Source organism: Sphaerodactylus townsendi, linkage group LG15 (assembly GCF_021028975.2).
Source record: "Sphaerodactylus townsendi isolate TG3544 linkage group LG15, MPM_Stown_v2.3, whole genome shotgun sequence".
Taxonomy (NCBI): domain Eukaryota; kingdom Metazoa; phylum Chordata; class Lepidosauria; order Squamata; family Sphaerodactylidae; genus Sphaerodactylus; species Sphaerodactylus townsendi.
Genome location: NC_059439.1, coordinates 9,266,788 through 9,289,400, shown reverse-complemented (window position 1 = coordinate 9,289,400; position 22,613 = coordinate 9,266,788). Strand labels below are relative to the sequence as shown.

General features: G+C 43.1%; 1 protein-coding gene across 1 annotated transcript; it reads left to right on the top strand.

Annotated features, from left to right (window-relative positions):
• The first annotated feature begins 9,327 nt into the window (after positions 1-9,327).
• On the top strand, positions 9,328-19,700 carry LOC125444691 (keratin, type I cytoskeletal 15-like). Its single transcript, XM_048517272.1, has 8 exons — positions 9,328-9,939; positions 12,015-12,097; positions 13,038-13,194; positions 14,265-14,426; positions 15,274-15,399; positions 16,557-16,777; positions 17,554-17,579; positions 19,321-19,700. Exons 1-8 carry the CDS (start codon positions 9,397-9,399, stop codon positions 19,455-19,457), a joined length of 1,455 nt encoding a protein of 484 aa, XP_048373229.1. The 5' UTR covers positions 9,328-9,396; the 3' UTR covers positions 19,458-19,700.
• The last annotated feature ends 2,913 nt before the right edge of the window (positions 19,701-22,613 follow it).

The window sequence follows — 22,613 nt, the reverse complement described above, 5'->3', positions numbered from 1 at the left end:
CTTTTCCATTCGGTTGTTCGGCTACAATTGTTCCTCCCAAAAGCTGCTTTCCTACTTTGCCCACAAGAAGGAGAAAAAGCTATCCAGATGGAGCAAATTTTAAGGAGATAAATTGCTGGAGAAAAGGTGAAGGCCTTTTTGGTAGTATAGTGGTGAAGAGCAGTGGATTCTAAACTGGTGAACCAGGTTGTTTCCCCCGCTCTTCTACATGAAGCCTGCTGGGTGATCTTGGGCTATCACAGGCCATTTCCCCACTAAGAAATTAAATCTAGATACAACCAGGTTTCAAAAGAATCGGCACCTTTTCATCAAGGTTTCACCTCTGCAGCATGTGTATGATGAGGACATCCATGTCTATCTCACTTTCAAACAGTGCAGCAATCCCCATGATCGTGCGATTGATTGCACAATCTGCTCAGTGGCTTTCTTCCATGTCTTGATTGGCTGTTGCACTGTGTTGGGGTGGGATTTTTTTTTAAGTGCACAGCTATGGCACCACGTGCATGCGTAGATAGGACAGTAGTTGTTTTTTGCGCTAAGCTACATTTATGCACGGCTTCGGCCCTCTTTACCCATGCAGTTGCACTGGCACAAAAGTGTAATTTTAGTTTACTGTTGGCACAGAAATCACATTTCACGCAGCCATGTTTCAAAGTAACCTCCACCGGCGTGAAACAAAAAAAAGGGGCTGCGCATGCTTCACGCACAGCTCACCATGCTCTGATTGGCTGGAAGTCTCTGTCACTCCTCATGGTGGGAAAAACAAATTAGATTCAAACCCCAATCTTCCCTACCAAACTGGATTCGGTGCATGTTTTTTTAAAAGGTGCACTCTCATGCAGGTTCTGAAAAAACACTCAATAACAGGGAGAGGGAGTGCCAAAACTGTGTTCAGCGATCAGGCAGTGGGGACTTCTTGCTGAAACCTGGTTATTTCACGTATCACGCAATTAATTGACCATGGGGAATCAACAACAGTTCTCTCAAAACTTTTGTTTCCCCTTTCACAACAGTATATGTCTGCACACACTCCTCAAAACGATTCCTATTTGCTATGTAATTTCTTCCCATTTTTTTTAGTTCTGTGTTGAATTGATGCTTCAGTGCTTCAAAGATTACCCCCCACCCTCCTCAAAAAAACCGAACAGAGAAATGTTGCAAATAGACAAGGCCTGAGGGAGCTTTGGCCGTTTCCGCAAGGGCATTTAATGGAGGCCTGGAGACGGCAAAAACGCCGTCTCCAGGCCGCCATTCGCACAGGGGGCGCAGCTGCTTCGCAGCCGGGCTGCCCTCGCGCCGCCCGGCTGGCCCGAAGCCGGCGTTTCCCCAGTGTGCTTGGAAGCGCACTTGTTGGGAAACGCCGGCAGGAAGCCGCTGCCTTGCGAACGGCAGCGGCTTCCCGGCGCTTCCCCCCCCACTCCCTCCCTGTACCTACCTTGTCCCCGGGCCTCCGGCGCGTCGCCGAGGCCTGGGGACACGCCTCCCTGCCCTGCGCTGCAGGCGCGCAGGGCCAGGGGGGCGTGTCCCCAGGCCTCTGCGACGCGCCGGAGGCCCGGGGACACGCTGGGTCGGCCAGGCGCCGGCGCTCCGCGGCGCCGGCTGCCCGGCTCTTTGTAGGACCGTCCGTGCGGACGGTCCTAACGTCCTTGGGTCGGCGTCAAGTACGCCGACCCGGCCGCTTCCGCATTCGTGCGGAAACGGCCTTTGAAAACGACACCAGGAAAGTTAAAGCAAAGAATGGAAAAGTACTCAGTAGGCAACTGAGGACATTTTCAAATTGTTTCAACCAGAGAATCATTTTAAAAGGGGATTCATATAAAGTGTTTTGAGGCTTCAAATAAAACATGTATACAGAAATGGCCTAGAACCGTGGTGGCGAACCTTTGGCATTCCAGATGTTATGGACTACAATTGGCCATGCTGGCAGGGGCTGATGGGAATTGTAGTCCATAACATCTGGAGTGCCAAAGGTTCACCACCACTGGCCTAGAAGAAGAAGAAGAAGAAGAAGAAGAAGAAGAAGAAGAAGAAGAAGAAGAAGAAGAAGAAGAAGAAGAAGAAGAAGAAGAAGAAGAAGAAGAAGAAGAAGAAGAAGAAGAAGAAGAAGACTATGACAATGACAACAACTTGGATTTATACCCCACCTTTCTCTCCTGTAAGGAGACTCAAGGTGGCTTACAAACTCCTTTCCCTTCCTCTCCCCACAACAGACAGCTTGTGAGATAGGTAGGGCTGAGAGAGTTCTGACAGAGCTGTGACTAGTCCAAGGTCCCCCAGCAGGAATGTAGGAGTGTGGAAACACATTTCGTGGAGGAATGGGGAATCAAACCCAGTTCTCCAGATTAGAATCCACTACACCATGCTAGCTGAAATGAGTTTGTAAGCCACTTTGAGACTCCCTTTGGTTCAGAAAATGGGACATAAATCCAATCTCTTCTTTTTATTTCCCCCTTCTGTTCAAGATTCCAGGCTGTTGGGGATATCCTGCTTTTGGGGTGGAGGGAATACAGTGATACATGTGCAGTTTGGGCCTCTGTTACCACTTTGCAAATTGTCACCTATATTAATCAAGAGTAACAGATAGTGCTTGGAGGTAACTATGGCAGCTGCAGCTGATGCAGAGATGGATGTTGTACTTTGCAACCCTCACAACATTAGTAGTGATTAAGATTCTGGGGTCTTCAGTTGTCTGTGCGATCTCTTTAAGATGTTTCCCACATTCTTGTGCTATCCTCAGACCATCATAGGTGCCATTATTTGAACTCACTCTGTTCCCCCTCACCTGTATCTGCACCATTTCCATTTTCTTGAGGGGGGGCTAATCTTTGAAGCTTCAAGTTTTTAAAAAATGACTGTGAATTTACAAATCACAGGCCAATGCTTCAAGTCACAGTCTGTGGCTCACAGACTGGATTCTATTCATGAAAGCACTAAATAAAATAATCTGACTTCAACATGACGGAAATGGTCACAGGGCAATGACTCAATGTGACTGAACAATAGCATGGATAAAATCATGAAAGCGGGGCAGAATTCCACCGAGCAGGTACATGAGTATAATTCAAGGCGGGGTATTTTACAGCTGCCCAGACACAACTGAAGGAGTGCCAGGATCTGAAAGGGTGGGTGTATAGCAGACCAGGAATGTAGACTCAGAGTACAATAAGCTTCCCTTGAAAAAGTGCACCTTTATTTTGAGTTATTCAGATGTGGAAGCAGAGACACAAGAGGGGAGGGAGACACAGACACACACACGGAGTATCAAAGGACTTTTCTGTAGCACCTGATTAATAGCTGATTTCTGTAGCACTGATTAATTTCTCACAAACAGTTACCGACTTACAGGTCTTTATCCTTCCCTAAAGCCGGGTGTTTATTCAAACATTCCTTTTGGAAGATTAAAATAACTGTAAACAATGAGTCTACAAAAAGGCTGTCTGGATTGCATTTCTGTTAAAGCTTAAAATAAGTTGAGGCAAGAGGTGCCTCAAAAGTCTTAGGGATGCAACCAGGATTTTTGAAAAGACTCACTGGTAGCGCAATTATTTTAAAAAAACCAAGTTTGGGGGAAATAACACGGGGCAGACTTGCTTTAGGGGTGGGATCTGTGCAAAGTCTCCCCACACACCCAAAAAAACTGGTTGTTCATTGTCCTACACCTGTGTTTATTGGCCTGTGCAAAACGGACCTCAGTGGTACACAGTGGTACACGTGTATCTTAAAAGTTCATCAACAACGTGCTCTTCATCCACTAACCTGCACATCACAGGACAATGTGAGTGTTAAACTCATGCACCAGTATCACAAATCATGATAGAATTGGAGGGGGAACATTCTATGAAAGATCTCTAAGAAAGCTTGGGAAGAATGTCAGCTGTGTAGAAGATAGGGGTGGGGTGGGGTTTGCCTTTTGGTAATTATGTCACATGTCCAGGGCTGAACTTTGGCACCGAGAAGAGATTTTAAGGCTGAATCGAGGGTCAGATCAAATCCAGCTGAGCCTCTCAACCATTATAAAAACCACCTAGCAAATTTGACAGTTTAGACAATTTGGCTGAACAAAGGCAGGGTGATTCAAGATGCTCTGGATCAAATCCTGAATGATATTTTTTGTCCACATGAGAGAACAGAATAGTTCTGTAGATGCTAATGAAACCATGACAAGGAATCATGGCAAAACACATCCATCTGAAAGAGGAATTCAAAGGCAGAAAGGATAAATCTTGATTTTCGTTGACTGAATATGTAATAGTATAGAGAAAAAAGACTTAATGGAGCATAACAGTGAAGACAGTAGCAAAACAGTTAAACAATATAACCATCACCAAGGTGATTTGCCTTTATGCTCATTAAGCAGCAGGAAAAAGGAGAGCCTTCGGGTGTGTCTAAAAGACAGCTTTAGATCCAGGTCTTGCAAATCTCTCAGTCCTCTAATTGCTTCTCTTGTCACCATCTTTCTTTCTTTCTTTCTTTCTTTCTTTCTTTCTTTCTTTCTTTCTTTCTTTCTTTCTTTCTTTCTTTCTCTTCCTTCTTCCCTCCCTTCACCAGAAAGGCACACATTGGTGAACTGGGAGGGAGTACTTATTTTCCTTCCTAAGGGATTTCTTTTGCCCCTCTCCCCTGGGAGAAGGGCTGACTTGGAACAGTCTTTCCCTGATCTTTATGGCTTCACACACTTTGTAGATAGCTAGGTTTTCCCTGACACTGGTCTCATGAGAACCGGATTTGTTTCCGTTATCTCATGGGGCAGGAAGCCAGGTGGCTCTCCTTCACTATCTGTCACTAACTTTGGGGTGCCTCAGCCCTGAACTAAACATTTCTTGGGGAACATTTCTTGGGGAAACAAGAGGGGGGACTAACAGGGATAAAGGGGATGGCAAATGCCAGGTTAGTCAGAACTGGCTTTGCCAAGCTTTGGTGCTCTGACGCTTATCAATAAATGCTACTGATCATCAATAGAGTCCTATGTGTTGTGGGTTTTCTGGGTTGTTTGGCCATGTTCCAGTAGCATGTACTCCAAATGTACAGAGGATCCTCTGAAGATGCCAGCCACAGATGCAGGCAAAACATCTGGAGTACATGCTACTGGAGCATGGCTATACAACCCAGAAAACCCTCAGCACCCTAGTGATTCCAGCCATGAAAGCCTTCGACAATACAGAGTTTGTTTATTGGCTTAAGGTTTGAGGCCTAACAATAGCAAAATCAAGATTACATCTTTATAAACATTACTGATTAATTGGAAAGCATCACACTTTTCTCTGAAGTCTTAATTTTAAAATTCATTAAACTTCAAAACCACTAGTCATGAACTGTTTTCGTCTTCTTTTATCTATATATTCTATCATAGGTTTCCAGTTACTGCAACATTTATTCAAATCCCCTTCTTTACGCAACTAAGTAAGCTTAGCCATTTCTGATATTTCTGAAATTTTCACACCCCCATTATTTAGTTGTAGGAATAGCTGGAGTGTTCAGTTTTTGTGCATATATTATTCTTGCTGCTGTTGTCATATATAAAAACAAAGATCCATCTTTTCTTTCCAAAGTCCCATTCAGCGGCCCAAAAAGGCCTCTGGTCTCATTTGTACATTCATCTAACATCTCTTGGATTGTTGAATGTATTATTCTAAAATCTCTTGGATTGTTGAATCTATTATTCTCTGGAATTCTCTAGTCTTATCCCAAGTTCACCATAGGTGATAGAATATTTCATCAAGGTGCTCACACTTCCAACAATGATTTGAAACATTTATTACAATGTGGCAGGTAACATATCATGATGGAGTTGCAACATAGGTCTCTCACATAAGGTGCCACTGAGGGAGCCTCTTTTGTGCTCCTTCAGAGCAATATATATTCATAGGAATGGTATCTTGCAATGCCATCCCACACAGAGTCACACCCTTCAAAAACCTTAAAGTCAATGGACTTAATTCTGCTTAAGGGCTCTGGCCCTGTGTTCAGCCAGTTAATCTGCACTGGCCTGATCCTTGGTTGAAGGGCCTGATCCCTGACCTGAATGGCCCAGGCTGACCTGATTTCATTAGATCTCAGAAGCTAAGCAGGGTTGTTCTTGGTTAGTATTTGGATGGTAGACCACAAAGGAGTTCTAGGGTTGCTACACAGATGAAGGAAATGGCAAACCTCTTCTGTTCATCCCATGCTTTGAAAACCCTACTGGGCCACCACAAATCAGCTGTGACATAATGGCATTTCCCACCAAAGTGCTTAACCCAATCCCTATTTTAAAAGGTATGGGTGAAGAGTAATTTGAGTCTAGTATTAATCATAATCACATAAAGTGATCTGGTTAAAAGCTTTTTTTTATTGTGAGCAAAGGTTTGTCTAAACTTGCTTAGTAAAATACCTGCTCCTTGGTGATATATAGATTTGGCAAGATCCGTATAACTATCAATCATTTCCCGGGCATGCCTGCTGATATGCCATGGCTGAAAGCCAAGCTCCATTGGAGGCGTTTCCAAACAGGAGATACAGTATTTCATTTCAAAAGACACTTTTCCTCATTGCTTAAAAGCTGACGCCATCTCAAGGCCAATGGTCGAGGTTGTCTATAAGTTTCGACTACTAGGGCACAAAAGTTTCACCTCCCTGCTCTACTGGGTGAACCTGTAGCTTTCAAGGTTCAGCTAAGCTACTATAAGGGACTCTGTTCTGTCAGAGCGTTCAACCCTTAATGTGAAAACTTCCTAATTTTCAACCCTGTTCCAACAAATGCAAATCATGACCTGTGGGGAAAACATTAAACTTGTCAAAAATGGACAAATGTTAAAGGAACAACATCTTCAAAATTAGACAGAGGGGCTCAAGTAAGCCTTAAAGCTTAATCCTCAGAATTCCAAATGTGTTTAGCTTGTTGCAACAATGATAGAAAAGCACTCTGAACATGCACTTTTTATTACATACTCAACGGCAGAAACAAACAAAAAACAAAATCCCAGATGCCTGAAAGTCCTCATAGGACTAAATGGAGTTATGCTTTCGGGTGGCGTAAGTCCAAGGCCCTGCAGCGCCCCTGACTTGAAATCCGAGGCAGAAGCTGAGTACAGTTGGCTCTGCCACCAGAAACACCCTGGGCAGGGGCGGAGCAAGGGGGAACTGCACCCAGGGCGTGTACGTGCCATGTGCTCCTGCCACAGTGCCACCTGCTTCCACCCTGGAATGTCCCAGCCAGTCTCCACATTGAGAAGCAGCTGGGGCATCGCCTCCCTCCCCCGCCCCATTGGCGCTACGTCACTGGCCCTGGACTACCCACCCTCTTGCACTGGCGTCCACTAAGATGCCAGCATAGCTCCACAGCAGTGCCCACTTCCAGGTCTTGCTGTTGCAGAGATATTGAAAGTCTTGACACCAGCATTCTTGCCCTCTCCAATGGCGGGGGTGCCCCTTATGCTGGCGGAGGCAAACGTGTAAGCCTATTCAAGCAGTGATTCACACACATACATCTTGGAATTGGGCTGTTAGTCACTACAGCTAGTAGTATTGATTGCCCACGATGATGAACCATGAATCTAAAGCAATCTGTGCTCATGGCCATTGCTACGTCCACTGGCAGTGAATTTCACTGGTTAATTACTCCTTCTTTCTCTCCTGTTCAATAAGGCTCTCTCGTTCCAGCAGCTCTGGATAAAAGGGGTGCACAAACCAAGTTTTCCCCCACTGGTGAGATAACTGAAGAAGGCTGCTCACACACGAGCTCCTCTGTGTGCATCACTGCTGGCCTAAAGCAATGAGTTTACTGCATGTTTACTGTTTACCCTTGTCTGCCCACATGGCAACATCTGCCATGCAGCACAAAACAGCATGCAGGGTTCTGATGTGTAAAAACAGTTCCACAAACAGGCATATCAGAGACATCTTCTGAACTTTGCACATTAGTATCACTAAGGCCCCTTCCACACATGCAGAATAATGCACTTTCAATCCACGTTTTGCTATTTCGCACAGTAAAATCCAGCTGCACATTGAAAGTAGATTGAAAGTGCATTATTCTGCATGTGTGGAACAAGGGTGGACCAACCCAAATGTTATTTTTCCTTGCTCAAGATTCCTTGTGCAACTGTGCCTTTGAAATAGTTTCTAGTTGATCTTTGACACACTGTTATATACTGACCATCCTAGTTTCTCAGAGTGGGCGGAAAGTACACTTTTGTGCGGGGAAAGGAGAACTAGTCCCTACCAGTCTTGCTCTATTCCCTCTCAAGCTGAACTTTATAGGCAAGAAATTGGGGAGCTGAAGCCAAGAAAGAGAGAGGTTATGATGGGAGAGAGGAAATTTTCCTGGCGAAAAATAACTGTATGCCTTCCTTTCATTTCACAGGTCCCCAAGCCATGAAGATAGAGTTACAAGGTGGCCCCTTGGCCACTGGGGGGGGAATGGAGAGGTAGGGCTATTAGGGAATCTCCTGGCAATTCGGGGATTGACCACAGGAAGGACAGGGATCTCAGTGGGTTAAAATGCCACAGAGCTCACCTCCAAAACATCCTTTTTCTCCAGGAGAACAAATCTCCACAGTCGAGAGATGAGCTGTAATTCCGGGGGATCCCCAGGTCCCACCTGGAGGCTGGCATCCCTACATGAGGATGTTTCCATGGGGAAAATGTCATCTGTGGAAAAAGTGTTCATCGTTTGGTGGAGTATGGAGGTGGTATAAGTTTAGAAGGAAAATTTCAAAAGATTCAGAAACTCCAGTAAATATCTGTGTCATCCTGTTCTGGCACTCTTTTAAAAAATGCTACTTGTGAGTTTGTAAAGTGGCACAGGAGACATTCCTGGAAGACTGTGCTTTGCACTTCTGCATAAAGAAGCAGTGGGCATGATTTTAAAAAACACGGAGTGCAAAAATGACAGAACTGTAACCTGGTTGCCAAAAGTTATACTGGAGTGGGAATGTATGTAAAAGGGGTCGGGGGGTGGGGGTGGGGGGGGGTGGCTTAACAATCTTCAGAGTGGTGATCTATATAAAAGCTGGGGTGGGCGTATTGCAATGAATGCAATAATGAGATTGAATTCAATTTATTTGCATGCTTCTGGCTTTACCTATCAGAAAAGAGATTATGCAAAACCTGTATCAGCGCTCTTGCTCCAGGGAAAGGGGAATTCAACAAATTAATCCTGAAAGCAGTCTTTTGTTTAACTGCACGGTAACATTAATACCTTCAGCCCAATTTGAGATGCGCAGCTACTTTTCCAGGCAAGAATATTATTTTTCCTGGCCTCGCCCAGAAAGGTGGAGACTCCCTTTGGCAGGCTAGTGAAAGAGAATACGCCCTGTGAGAAGTATATATGAACCATGCTATGGTGCAAAGATTTGCTTCTTCCTTTCTGACCAAGCCAGGTGACAGTTTGGGACTGAACCTTCCTTGCTTCCAACCATGGCTACGAGCTATTACCAGAGCTCATCTGCTTCCTATGGGGGCGGTTTGGGTGGTGGCAGCTGCGGCTCCAACCGCATGTCCTCAGTTCGAGTGGGATCACCCAGCCTTGGGGGAGGTGGTGGACGCATCTCTGCCTCTTCTGCTAGGTTTGTATCTTCTGGGGCAGGAGGAGGCTATGGATACAGTGGCTTTGGAGGAGGTTCCTTTGGCAATGCTCTAGTTTCTAGTGGAGGTGGTGGCTATGGTGGTTGTTTTGGTGGAGGCTTTAGTGGTGGCTATGGTGGTGGTAGTGGCTATGGTGGTGGCTTTGACTTTGTAGCCAGCGGTGGAGATGGGGGACTTCTTACTGGAAATGAGAAGGTCACCATGCAGAATCTCAATGACCGCTTGGCTAACTACCTGGACAAGGTGAGGGCTCTGGAAGAAGCCAACACTGAACTGGAGGTCAAGATCCGAGACTGGCATAATAAACATGCCCCTACCAGCCCAACCAAGGACTACAGCAACTACTACAAGATTATTGAGGACCTTCGTGACAAGGTTTGGTTAATGTTTGGTTAAAATGTGCAGATGTAATGATTAAAGGCTAAATGTTTCCAGTTATATTGTAGAATTAAGTTTATCTGATTAAGTATATTTGATTCTTTTTAAAAATAGAAACAAGTGGAGGTATCACACCAAACTAGCAGAAGAGGGATAAAAATGATTAACAATAAGGTCCAGCATGTTGTCATGCAGCATGGAAAGGCAAACACTGCAGAACTTTTTTTCAGCTATTCAGCCACTTTTTTTCAGCTATTCAGCCACAGCTATTCAATGCCTATTCATTTTAGTAGCCTGGGGATAAGTGATAGAGCATCAATGTATTGTCGAAGGCTTTCACAGCCGGAATCACTGGGGTGCTGTGTGGTTTCCGGGCTGTATGGCCGTGTTCTAGCAGCATTCTCTCCTGGTCTTGCCTGCATCTGTGGCTGGCATCTTCACCATCAGATCCTCTGAAGGTGCCAGCCACAGATGCAGGCAAAATGTCAGGAGAGAATGCTGCTAGAACAGCCCGGAAACCACACAGCACCCCAATGATAGAGCATCGTTTATCTTCCTGTCAGGAATGACTTCACATGCTTAATGCATACGCATAAAGCTGTTGGTTAAAAATAGGAGGGCTAATTTTTTAGAAAGCTGGCAAACCAATGAGGTGTACTAAGAACAGTTATCTGAGATTTCCTGACCATCTTATTCCAGAGATTTAGGTTGTGAATTCCCATTTCAGTCAGTTCATATCTGCCATGGATTCCAGATGTGTGTAGCTTGATTGTGGTCTCTTTGCAAAGAGGGCAAGATAACTTGACACAAGTTCAGCAAGGCAGCTCCATTGCTACTTGATGGTGTTATCAGAAACTGGATGCAGAGATTAGGGCAAATTAGATGACTAGTTGCTTAGTTGTGTGCAACTATGTTCATCAATTGCTGACACTAAGAAATGTGCAATGAAATGAAACGCTGTCTGCAGAAATGGATCCACAGGGGCCCAGTGATGCTTTCAATTAATTCACAAGATCTTGCAGTCATCCAGTAATAAACTTGTGAGCATAGTATTCATTCTGTATCTACTTTCATAATAAACTTTTTAGAGGTTATTCCAATTTTATTACTCTTATTTGCTCATCACAATAAATAGAATTACAACTGGTTTATACTAGTCTGCTTTAATGTACTGTCGATATAATGTCTGTAAAATGTATAATGTAGTCTGTATAATGTATAGTCTGCTTTAGTTAGACCACAAGTACATACTTGCTGCTTTACTCAAAAGTTACCCACATTAGGAATCATTCCCCAAAGATATCCTTTCCAAAAGCTATCAGTGATTAATATGGCTCTGTATATAATCCACCTATGTGTAATGCTGAGAAATTGTAACGGCTGCTCTCTAAATGTGTTCTGGATTAAACCCTACTAAGAGAAATAGCACACATATCCTGCTTCCACTTCCAGACTGAGAAGTTCTTATGACAAAAATTAAACAAATGGAACGAATAGTTTTAATACAGTGATAGATTTTGTACTTTCTTACTGTTCTTCTACCTGAAAATGCTGCTAGAAAACTTTCCTTCTGAGTTTGCTCAGAAAAAAGCAAACTCTTGAAGGTGTTTTAGAGATGGGTGGGCCCTCTTCCTGAAGGCCACCTCTTCTAAGCTCTATGGTCCTATGGCAAAAACTTGATGATGAATGAAAAAGCATCATGCTGTCCTGACTTTCTTACTGCTAAAATTTGCACATGACCAAGAACGAATTATGGTTAACTAATTTATCCACTGACCAATTCTCCATAACTGTTTGAAGACATATAATTTAATTATAGATCCAGTCCCTCTTGGCCTCTGAACTACAACCACAAATGTGGATTAACTGTCTCACAATGCAATCTTAGCAGGGCTTCCCTCTTTTAAGTAGATTTAGGCCAGTAGGCTTAGAAAGGCATAGCTGATACACTATTGGTCTTGTTACATCTCCTACAAACTGACTATTTTTTGCACATATTTCACTGATGCATGGCACGCCACAATATTTTGCCAACAATAACTAACAATTTTGTCTTTCACCCACATGGATAGATCCTTCAAGCCACAATTGACAATTCAAGGGTTGTCTTGGAGATTGACAACGCCAGGCTGGCTGCAGATGACTTCAGACTGAAGTAAGTATCTATTGCTTGTTTCCCATTGCCATGATCCTCTGAGAAGGACAAAGTGAACACTAAAGAAAAACAAGTAAAAACGAACAGTTCTCTGCTCGCCAAGCATTTATGTTGGCCCATTTGAACATCTTTCCTTCTCATAATTCTCAAGGCAGATCCAAACAAGTGCCACTCCAGGAGAGACAATGCCTACATGATATAATGTTCTGAACGCACTTACCTGTTTACAGACTTTGATAAATTTTATTGTTTACTTATTCCCCTGAGACATCTTATCAAAATGAATTTTAGCCATCTCAAAGTTGCTAAACTGACCTAATTCCTGCTAAATGATCGGAATCTGAAAATTACAGAATGAGTTGGGGGATAATCCACCCCAAAACAGCATCACTTTCAATTTTGTTTTGACTGGGGACCCCAGATTATCTAAGGTGGATTTAAAAGGAGAATCTGGGCTCCCTAGTTTAAACACCATTGAAAGTGATGCTGTTTTGGGGTGGATTCCGGCATCACAGTGGCCACCCACAAAACAGATTTTGTATCAGCCTCCATTTTCCCTAGCTATGCCTCTACCCAGAGGGGAGGGCAGGACTGCCAGCTGCTGGCTGGGAACCCAGCTGGGGGGGGGCATGACAGGTGGGGCAGGGGAGTCTGTTGCTCCTGGCCTTTGAGAGGTGTTTTTATAAGCACTGAGGCCAGGGGTGGGGCTTGGGAAGGTGTGACCATGCCCCAGGGGCAGGTGGGGGCATGGTCCCACCCTAACCCCCCCCCATAAAATATCTATACCTACATCACTGACTGTGAGTAGCAGAGTGCTGGACTAGATGGACTCTGGTCTGATCCAGCAGGCTCTTTCTTATGTTCTTAAGTTTATATGTATACACATGTCATTTCCCCTGCTGCTGAGTTTCTGATTCCTTCTCCCTTCTTCCCCTGGCAGGTATGAGAACGAATTGCACCTCCGCCAGAGTGTTGAGGCAGACATCAATGGTTTGCGCAGAGTCTTGGATGAGCTGACTCTGAACAAATCTGATCTGGAGATGCAGATCGAAGGGCTGAAGGAAGACCTGGCCTACCTCAACAAGAACCACGAGGAGGTGAGAGAGAGAGATGACCAGCCACGCCCACTCACATTTACAATTTAGCTCTAGGACGACAAACATGGGAAGTTCAACAGTCATCTGTTCTGTAGCTCCACACATAAAAGATGCATAAGCAATGCAAAATAGACCCCACTGAAGTAAATACTTTGATGACCACCAGCACTAGTCAAGTCACCACATGGTGAACAAAGAATTAATTATTATGATCTGCAGGGAAACCTCCAGCATATTCCACCACTGAAGCAACTATATATAAAAAAATCTAAACGTGTGTTTGTCCCTGATGGTCTCCCTCAGAAGCTGCTGGACAGATCGCCCCCAAATTTTCACATGATGTCCCTCCCTGTTGCGGGCAGGTAATCGGACCTTCAAATCACCAAAAGTCCATACCTGAGCCAGGTAAAACATCTTTTTCCTGGCGCACCAAGCCATGAAGCTGGCTTTGTTTAACTGTCACCCTTAGAATGTTCGTGCAGCATGTCTGTCTGTGGCCTGAGGCCTTGGTATGAGGGCTTAGAATAGTGCAGATGGGCAGAGATGAGCAGTGAAAACAGTAAATAGGTAACACTGTTAGGTAATACGAGTGGAAAGGGAAAGAGGGATTCCATTTGACCACCCCAAAAGGCTATGCTGCGGATCATTGGACCTGCATGGACATCTGTGTGGGTTGCAGACTGTGATGAGAAGGACAATTGCCACAGCAACACATGGCTGGGCCTGGTAGTTTCTTTTTAAAAGTCTTTGGCAATACACAAAAACTGTGAATGTCTCCATGAACATGCTGCCAGAGGCTGGAGAGGAAGAATTGGTACTAGTGGCTGGAAGCATAGATTCTGCCTACTACTCAGCCCCTCTAAAAAAACCCTTATGGGCAGGAGGCACAAAAAAGTTGTTGTTATTTTGCTTTAGTTGGCTCCTAATACCAACCAAAATGTGTGGACCTCTGTAGAGGATGCTATGTTGCTTTTGTGCAAATGTGACATATCTACACCATGGCAGATAATTATAAAATTCCATTTTGTAGCCACTTCTGGATTTCTTATTGTCAATTTTCATCCCTCTAGTTACTGAAAGAATACAGCACTCAGCTGACTGGAAATGTCAGTGTTGAGATGGATGCCGCGCCTGGAGTCGACCTCACCAAAGTTTTGGCAGACATGAGAGAACAATATGAACAACTGGCTGAAAAGAATCGCAGAGACTGTGAGGCCTGGTTCTTTGCCAAGGTAGGTCTCCCTTTCCTGATAGTCATGGTTGCTTTGATGAATCCAAATGCTACAGCATTGTTATTGGCTGTCCCAGTCAATGATCATATTGACTTACATTGTGTAATCCACCTTAAGCCTTAATGAGAAAGTTAAACTAAATATAGGGTTGCCAAGTCCCCCCTGGAAACCGGTGGGACATCGTAGGTGGGGCAGGGATGGGGGGAGATAGGGTTGCCAGATGTAGGCTAGGAAACTCCTACAGATCTGGGGATTGTCCCTGAGGAGGAAAGGGACCTCAGTGGGTACAATGTAAAACAAAGCATCCATTTTTTCCAGGAGAACTGATCTCTATAGTTTGGAGATGAACTGGAATTCCAGTGGATTCCCAAGTCCCACCTGAAGGCTGGCACAGCTGACTATAAATAATATAAACAAACAAACAAATCCCAACAGCATTTCTAGTCTGCAAAAGTTTGTCGGGTTTTTTTACACATGTAACTGTAATATCTTCTCAACAATCCTTGAAAAGAATAGCAATTGAGAATTCTCTATTAGGCCCTTTCTGCACATGCAGAATAATGCACTTTCACTCCACTTTCACTCCACTTTCACTCTCACGATTGTTTGCAAGTGGTTTTCGCTATTACGCACAGTTAAGTCCAGCTGCAAAGTGCATTGAAAGTGGATGTCTAACCCCTCCCACAGAATGCATTTCCAGAGTCTCTTCAAAAGAGGAATGATCTTTAAATATTTTAAGCATGTAAATGTGTATCCAATAACCATATCTTTATAACAAGGTTTCTTTTTCCTGGACGGACTATGATCTGTGACACTGTACTTTGCTTTTTAATCTTGTCCCCTCTAGACCGAAGAACTAAACCGTGAAGTCGCCCACAGCACAGAACAGATACAGACAAGCAAGAGTGAGATTTCAGACCTGAGGCGTACAATACAGAGTTTGGAAATTGAGTTACAATCACAGCTTAGCATGGTATATTGTTCCTTCTTTGAATGAAACCAATGAATGGATAAGGACATAAGAATAGAAATCCTGGGGTTAGATCACCCTGCCAGTTAGATAACCTCAGAGATGCTGCTTACCATGGCAAAATAGTATAGATATTAGAGGTGGGCATTAAAAAATTATCGGTATTGTTTGTGTTCAGGTTTATTAGACCCAGAAATTTTCAACCTCCCCCCCCCCAAAAAAAGCTAATATTACATATTGGTTGAAAACGTTTGGGTTATTAAACCTAAATCTGAAAAACACGCCTGCCTCTGGACTCTGAAAGACTTCAGAGGTAGGTGCAGAGTTCAATGCTGGGCCCAGTAGCTCCAACAGGGGGGTGGGGTGCATGATGCACTGGGCGCGTGCCCCTGTGGAGGTGTGGCAATGGCATTCTGGGGGTATTCTGGGGCGGGGTGGGGCGGGATGTGGCATTCCGAGGCAGGGTGGGGGCATTCTGGGCCAGGACAGGGGCAGAGGACGCACTAGTGCACCGGACGATTTCCCCCCTTGCTACGTGTCTGGAATCCAGTGACCAAGCTCAGCCTGGGCAGGTCCAGCTTTCAATGTGTCTAAATGTGACCTCTTCCTCCAAAGCCCAGCGTGTAAAGCTGGACCTGGATAGGCCAAGTTCAGTGCTGAACTGCAGGTTCAGCCTAGCCAGATCTAACATTGAATTGCACATGCTGCCTCCAAAGTCCACATGGATTTCAAAGGCAGAGACTGTATTTCGATGTTTGACCTAGCCACGCTGCAGGTAAGCAAGGGAAGGAGTGGGAGGGGAAAGTGTTTTTTTTTAAGGTGGTGGGTTGAATAGGCCTAAAACCCCTGGAAAATACCTTGTCAGTATTTTGGGGGAAGTTAACTTTTTGGGCATTTTTTGGAATCTGATTTTTGGCCTGTTTTTATTGCTGCCTATTTTTAGGTGAATCCCCCCTCCACAAATACTGACAAGGTTTTTTAAAGGTTATTTTCTGGTTTGGGTTTACTGAATGCCCACCCTTAATGGATAATCCAGGCTTTTAGTCCTTAACCAAAAGTGAGCTAATTCTTAGTGTTGTCAGGTAGAGATTAGGTGCTATGGTTCATGGGGATTTTAATAATTCAAGCTCCAAGGTCCTCTAATTTTTCTCCCTGCACAGAAAGCTGGGTTGGAAACCAACTTGGCGGAGACAGAAGGCCGGTATTGTGCTCAGCTGGCTCAAATACAGAACTTGATCTCCAGTGTGGAGGAGCAGCTGGCAGAACTGCGGTGTGACATGGAGCGCCAGAACCATGAGTACAAGATGCTCATGGATATCAAGACCCGCCTGGAGCAAGAGATTGCCACCTATCGCAACCTGTTGGAAGGCCAAGATTCCAAGTATGTCACTGACTAGCAATAATGGAAGATAGTGATAAAAACACTAATTGAATAAAGAATTTGTCAAAACACTGCAAAAAACAATCTTGATGTCACTGTACAAATGCTATTTTGTGTGGTGTTTTACCAGAACAAGGGGCAGCAAGGTGCCGTGGTTAAGAGTAGTGGACTAATCTGAAGAGCCAGGTTTGATTCCCCACTCTTCCAGATGAGCAATAAACTCTTTATTTGGTGAACTGAATTTGTTTCCCTGCTCCTACACATGAAGTCTGCTGGGTGACCTAGGGCTAGACACAGTTCTCTCAGAACTCTCTCGGCCCCACCTACCTCACAGGTTGCCTGTTGTGGGGAGAGGAAGGGAAGGAACTTGTAAGCAACTTTGAGACCAATGTGTGAAATTACTTACAGTTGAGAAAAATGGGATATATATATCTCATATATATCATATATATCAGTAAAACACTACACAAAAAGAATTTGTGCATAAAGACTGCATTCCCCATATTTTACCAATAAGCACATGAACATCATAGAAGGGAGTTAATGATCCAATGTACCAAAGTAATTTTTCAAATTTTTAAATGGGGCATATTGCTTCTTGTTAACACTGCAATTAAGCATAATGCAATGCAGAGAAAAATATCTGGAAAAATAAAGGAACTGAATTGGGCAAATCACCTCATCTCTTGGCAGAGTTCTACATCTTCCCCATCACATTTAAGTGCACTGCTACATCATTTCTTTGTTATTTATTCCTCTCTTCCCTCCTTTTACAGAATCCCTGGATGGTCTCCCAAAGATGGTAAGGAAGAATTTTACTATTACCTAGATATAAAATGGGTCTGGGCAGGCTCCTTGCTTAAAAACACTTTTGCAGCCAGAGCAAGCTTTTAAAATCTTGGCCAGAGACCTAATTGCATTACACACACTGAGAGCACCACATCTCTGTGGTAAAGTATAGTTTTTGCACAAAAGAAGATCCCGGTTGCAATTCAGGACTTCTTCAGTTAGAATCAGGTTGCAGGGCTGGAGAATATTCAGGGCAAATATCATGGGGGTGTCAATTTAGGATCTCTTGTGTATTTTCAGACATGGTTTTTGCACTTAAGGATTATGGCCTGAGTACTTTCAAGTTGTGTTCCTCATTTCCAAAGCAGAAAGAAAAATAATGCAGGGAGCAATTGTGTGAGATATTTTCCCTCCCTTTGGTAAAAAGGGAATCGGACAACAGGCTACACGTATCAGTGGAAAATTATTGATTGAAAAATGGCCTACATATGAGGATACGATAAAAATTACAAATAGAATTAATTTTGAATAAATTTTGAATAAATTTTGAATAAAAATATGTCATTGGTATACATATTATTATTATTATTATTATTTATTTAATTTGTATACCGCCCGATCCCCGAACAAGCAAGAAACTAATTAGTAGAATATATACAATATTATTGTTTTGGAATGGAACAAAATGAAGTTAAAGAAGTGATGATAGTGGTCATTTGATTTAAAGAAAACATAGACGTGGGGAAACATTTGGAGGCGAAAGAATAAATTTACATTTTCTACAAATTTGAAAGAAAATTTCATAAAGGTGTGTAATAGGTGGTATTACACACCAGTGCGATTATCAAGAATGGATAGTAAAAAGGAAGATCTATGTTGGAAATGTAGGAAAAGGAAAGGTTCCTTTATCCACATTTGGTGGAGTTGTAAACATATCAAAAAATATTGGAAGAAAATAGCAATTCAGATGGGAAAGACAGTTCAGAAACCCTTTTGTTAGGATTGACTAAAGACAGAAAAATATTAAGGAATGATATTCTTTTTCTTTATATGATAACGGTGGCTAGAATTGAAATCACTTAATGTTGTAAAAAGAAAGAAGTACCATCTGTGAGAAATTGGGAAGAAAAACTGCAAGAAACAATGAATTTGGATTTATTAACCTGGAGGCTGAAAGACAATATTGAGAGATGTGAAGAAATCTGGAAACCATTTAAACAATATTATAAATGGTATCTATTTAAGAATTAGGAAATGGAATGTTTAGAGCTATAGGGCCAGGACTAATAACTTTTGAGAAAAAGTTTTCTTTTTTTCCGCCACGCGACTCCATGTTTTACTTTTTAGAGAGAATGGAATTATAATGAGTAAAATGTAGATGAAAGTAGTTTACTATATGTATAAATGGAGAGAAATATGTAAATGTGGGGGAAGATTCTTTTTTAGTTATCTAAAATAGTACAGAAGGTAATAAACAAAGAGAAAGGAGACGTATATTTTTTCTTTTTTGGTTAACTAATTTATTGAAATGTTTTTTATTGATTACTGAAATGTATACAAATTATTTTTAAAATTGTATTTGAAATTCTTAATATTAAAAAAAAAGAAAAGAAAAAATGGGCAAGCTGACCTGCTGATCATGGCATCAGAAACTATAGAGAGTATATTGGATAGTCTGCCTTCATTATACGACATTGAGACTCAGTGGGCTCGCATTCTACCTACTCATTCTGTCTTTTCTCTTTTTATCTTAGCGTCTCATGGTGGAGGTAGTAATGTCAGCTACAGTAGCTCTACTAGCTATTCCAGTGGTGGCGGTGGCGGCAGCGGCAGCGGCGGCATCACTTCCAGCGGCAAATCACGTACCGGCAGTGAAGATAGGAGATACTGAATCTCCCCAGCATCAAAGCTGGTTCTGAACGTTGCATCCATCCACCTCTTGGGAAACAAGCATTTTCAGCATGCGCACGAATTGCTAAAAGAAACACCCCTTCTGTTGCCCGAGAGTGCCTTGGCTTGGTCACTTTCTTAATGGCACTTTCTCACTAGCTTCGTCTAGCTCATCAAAGCAGATGCACTGCTGTGTAATGCTTTTGATAATTAAAGTTTCTTCTCAGGCTTTTTTGCAGATAAATATGTGTTGAGCCTTTCTGTTATTTGTTCCACTAACCAGAATTGTTTTGCAACGCGAGCCACTCATTTTGATGAACATCCAATGCAATCCAAGCATGTGAGCAGTTTAGGGGTTCAAGACTCAGGGGTCACCAGCAGAACTTTCCTTATGGATAGAATCCTAGAAATTGGGACAGTCTCATTGAGCAGTCCAATTTCTTTAGGTCCCTCTTCCAGCTGATAGCCATACACCACACACCAAATATAATGTTAGCAACATTTCTCCCAAACTTCATGACCAGTCTGCTGGTATCTTTATAGCATGTCATTGTAGGGACAAATATAGTTGTACCTTGACGTTGACCTGATGCCCAAATGGGCCATAAAATGTCCACTTTGAGGAAAAGCAGTCAATTCGTCCCAAAACCACACACATACAGGGTTTTTATGCATGCTGTGTACTTTGCAGTGGGTTTTTCCCACAGCTCTTTGTTTTTTGTTTGAATGGGGTTCTCCCATGGTGAAGTGTCTACAGCTGACCCAATCTGGTATTTGAACCATCCACCCTTCCTTATTCTCTCTGATTGGGAGGAGGTGGGAAAAGAAAGCTGGGAGGGGCAAGGAAACCCAAGTAAAATTCATGTTCCCAATGCTTCCCTTTCACTTTTCCCTTAAAAGTGCTTTGACCTATCTCGAAAACCACGGGGAGTGTCTGACCGGAGGCCATGGTGAGTTCTGAAGAGGGGAAAAAACATGCATAGCCAAGAATCCAATCTAACATGCATATCCAAGAATCCAACTAAACATGGAGACCTGATGTGTATAATCAGCCACAGAGTCCTATTTTAACCTTATGAAAGCAAGCCAATAACAAGGGCCAATGAGATGGACATTTCTTTTGACAAGAGGCTGTATAATCCATCCTCTGAATTTAGAAGAATATAATCAAATGCACAGGGTGGGAGACAACTGGCTTGGAATAAGTATAGGCAAAAAGGGTGTCGGAACTGTGGCACATAAGAGGTGGGCTGCTGAATCAGATCAATGCTCCAACCCCAGTCCAAGATCCTGTTTCACACAGTGGAGGCACAGAGTCCAAAGTGCCCGCTCTGTGGCCCCTTCTGCATAGCACAGGTAGAGTGGGTTGCAGTCGAGATAATGTAACTCATTCTCCTGTTTTCACGTTCACATGCATCCATGCAGGCAGAGACTGGAGCTTGTAGAAACAATGCAGGTTGCTGTCGTGACTTTGCATGGAGGTGCATCTTTTTTTCCCAACTTACCTCCCTCCACCACGTAGCTAAAGGGGTGGGCAGGCATGGGCCCCCACAGCCATGCTGATGTCTCGCGATGGTACAAGACATCCCTGTGACCCTGTGTAGGTTTGTTGGTTTGTTGTTTGGGGTTTGTTGGCCCATGCAGTAAACTTTTTATATAAAGCCACTCAAAACTGTCAAAGATGCAGTAGATGAAATAGAGCACAATACAGAATAAATAAATAGTACAGGAATACCTGGCTACTTTAAATGAATTAAAATCTTCAGAGCCTGATGAACAATATCCAAGGATATTAAAGAACTGGCAAAAGTAATCTCAGAACAACACAGTACTCTTTGGATTTCCTCAAGAAAGCGAGAAGTCCCAGTGGACTTGTGGTTAGCCTTGTTCCTTTCTTCAAAAAAGGGAAAAAAAGAGGACCCAAACAATTACCACCCAGTCAGCCTTACATCAGTACCAGGAAAGGTTCTGGAAGAGATTGTTAATCAGACAGTCTGTAAGCACTTAGAAGAGAATGCTGTGATCACTAAAAGTCAACATGGGTTTCTCAAAGCAAGTCATGGCTGACATGTCTTTTTTTGATAGAGTGACAAGCTTGGTAGATGAAGGGAACCTGTGGATGTAGCATACCTTGACTTCAGTAAGGCTGGCAAGGTTCCTTCATGACATTCTTGCAAGCAAAGTAGTAAAATGTGGGCTAGACAATTCTATTATTCAATGTATTTGTAATTGATTGACTAACCAAACCCAAAGAGTGCTCACCAATGGCTTATATTCATCTTGAAGTAACTAGTGGGGTGCCATAGGGTTCTGTCCTGGCCCCAGTGCTATTCAATATTTTATCAATAATTTGGATGATAGAATAGAGGGCTTGCTAATCAAATTTGAAGATGACACAAAATTCAGAGGGGCACCTAATACCTTAGAGGACAGGGTCAAGATTCAAAATGACCTAGACAGATTAAGGACCTGGCCCAAAACTAACAAAATTAATTTAAACAAAGACAAATGTACAATATTTCACTTAGGAAGAAAAAACGAATGCAGATACAGGATAGGTGACACCTGGCTTGACAACAGTACACATGAAAGGGATCTGGGAGTCTTAGTAGACCACAAATTGAACATGAGTCAGCAGTGTGATGCAGTAGCCAAGAAAGCCAATGCAGTTCTGTAGTGTCTAAATCAAGAAATATAACAGTACCACTCTATTTGGCATTGGTCAAGAACAATATTAACAAATTGGAATGGGTCCAGAGGAAAGCGACCAAATGAGTAAAATGTTTGGATGCCATGTTAAGGAGCAGCTTGTTTAGGCACGTTTACTCTGGAGAAGGTTAAGGAGTAACATGATAGCAATGTTTATATATTTGAAGGGATCTCATGTTGAAAGTGGAACAAGCTTGTTTCTGCAGTTCCAGAGACTAGGGTTGTTTACGCACTGTAAATCAGATGTTAAGCAGATGTGGATTAATGCCAGTTCGAACAGCAACCGGACCTTTTTGTCGCGGTTTTGTCTTACACACTGGAGCCAATTTCAATGGAAGGGATCTGGTCCTGTATTCCAGAAAGTCAAAATTACTGTCGCAGAATCTAATTGCCATGGATGTCCATATTGGCTGTCATGCCATGCCGGGATGGGTACTTTTGAACACTT

Coding starts and splice junctions, on each gene's coding strand:
- LOC125444691 (XM_048517272.1), top strand. CDS start 9,397: ATGGCTACGAGCTATTACCAGAGCTCATCTGCTTCCTATGGGGGCGGT. Junction 12,098..13,037: donor GCAGATGACTTCAGACTGAA/GTAAGTATCTAT, acceptor TTCCCCTGGCAG/GTATGAGAACGAATTGCACC. Junction 14,427..15,273: donor AGGCCTGGTTCTTTGCCAAG/GTAGGTCTCCCT, acceptor TGTCCCCTCTAG/ACCGAAGAACTAAACCGTGA.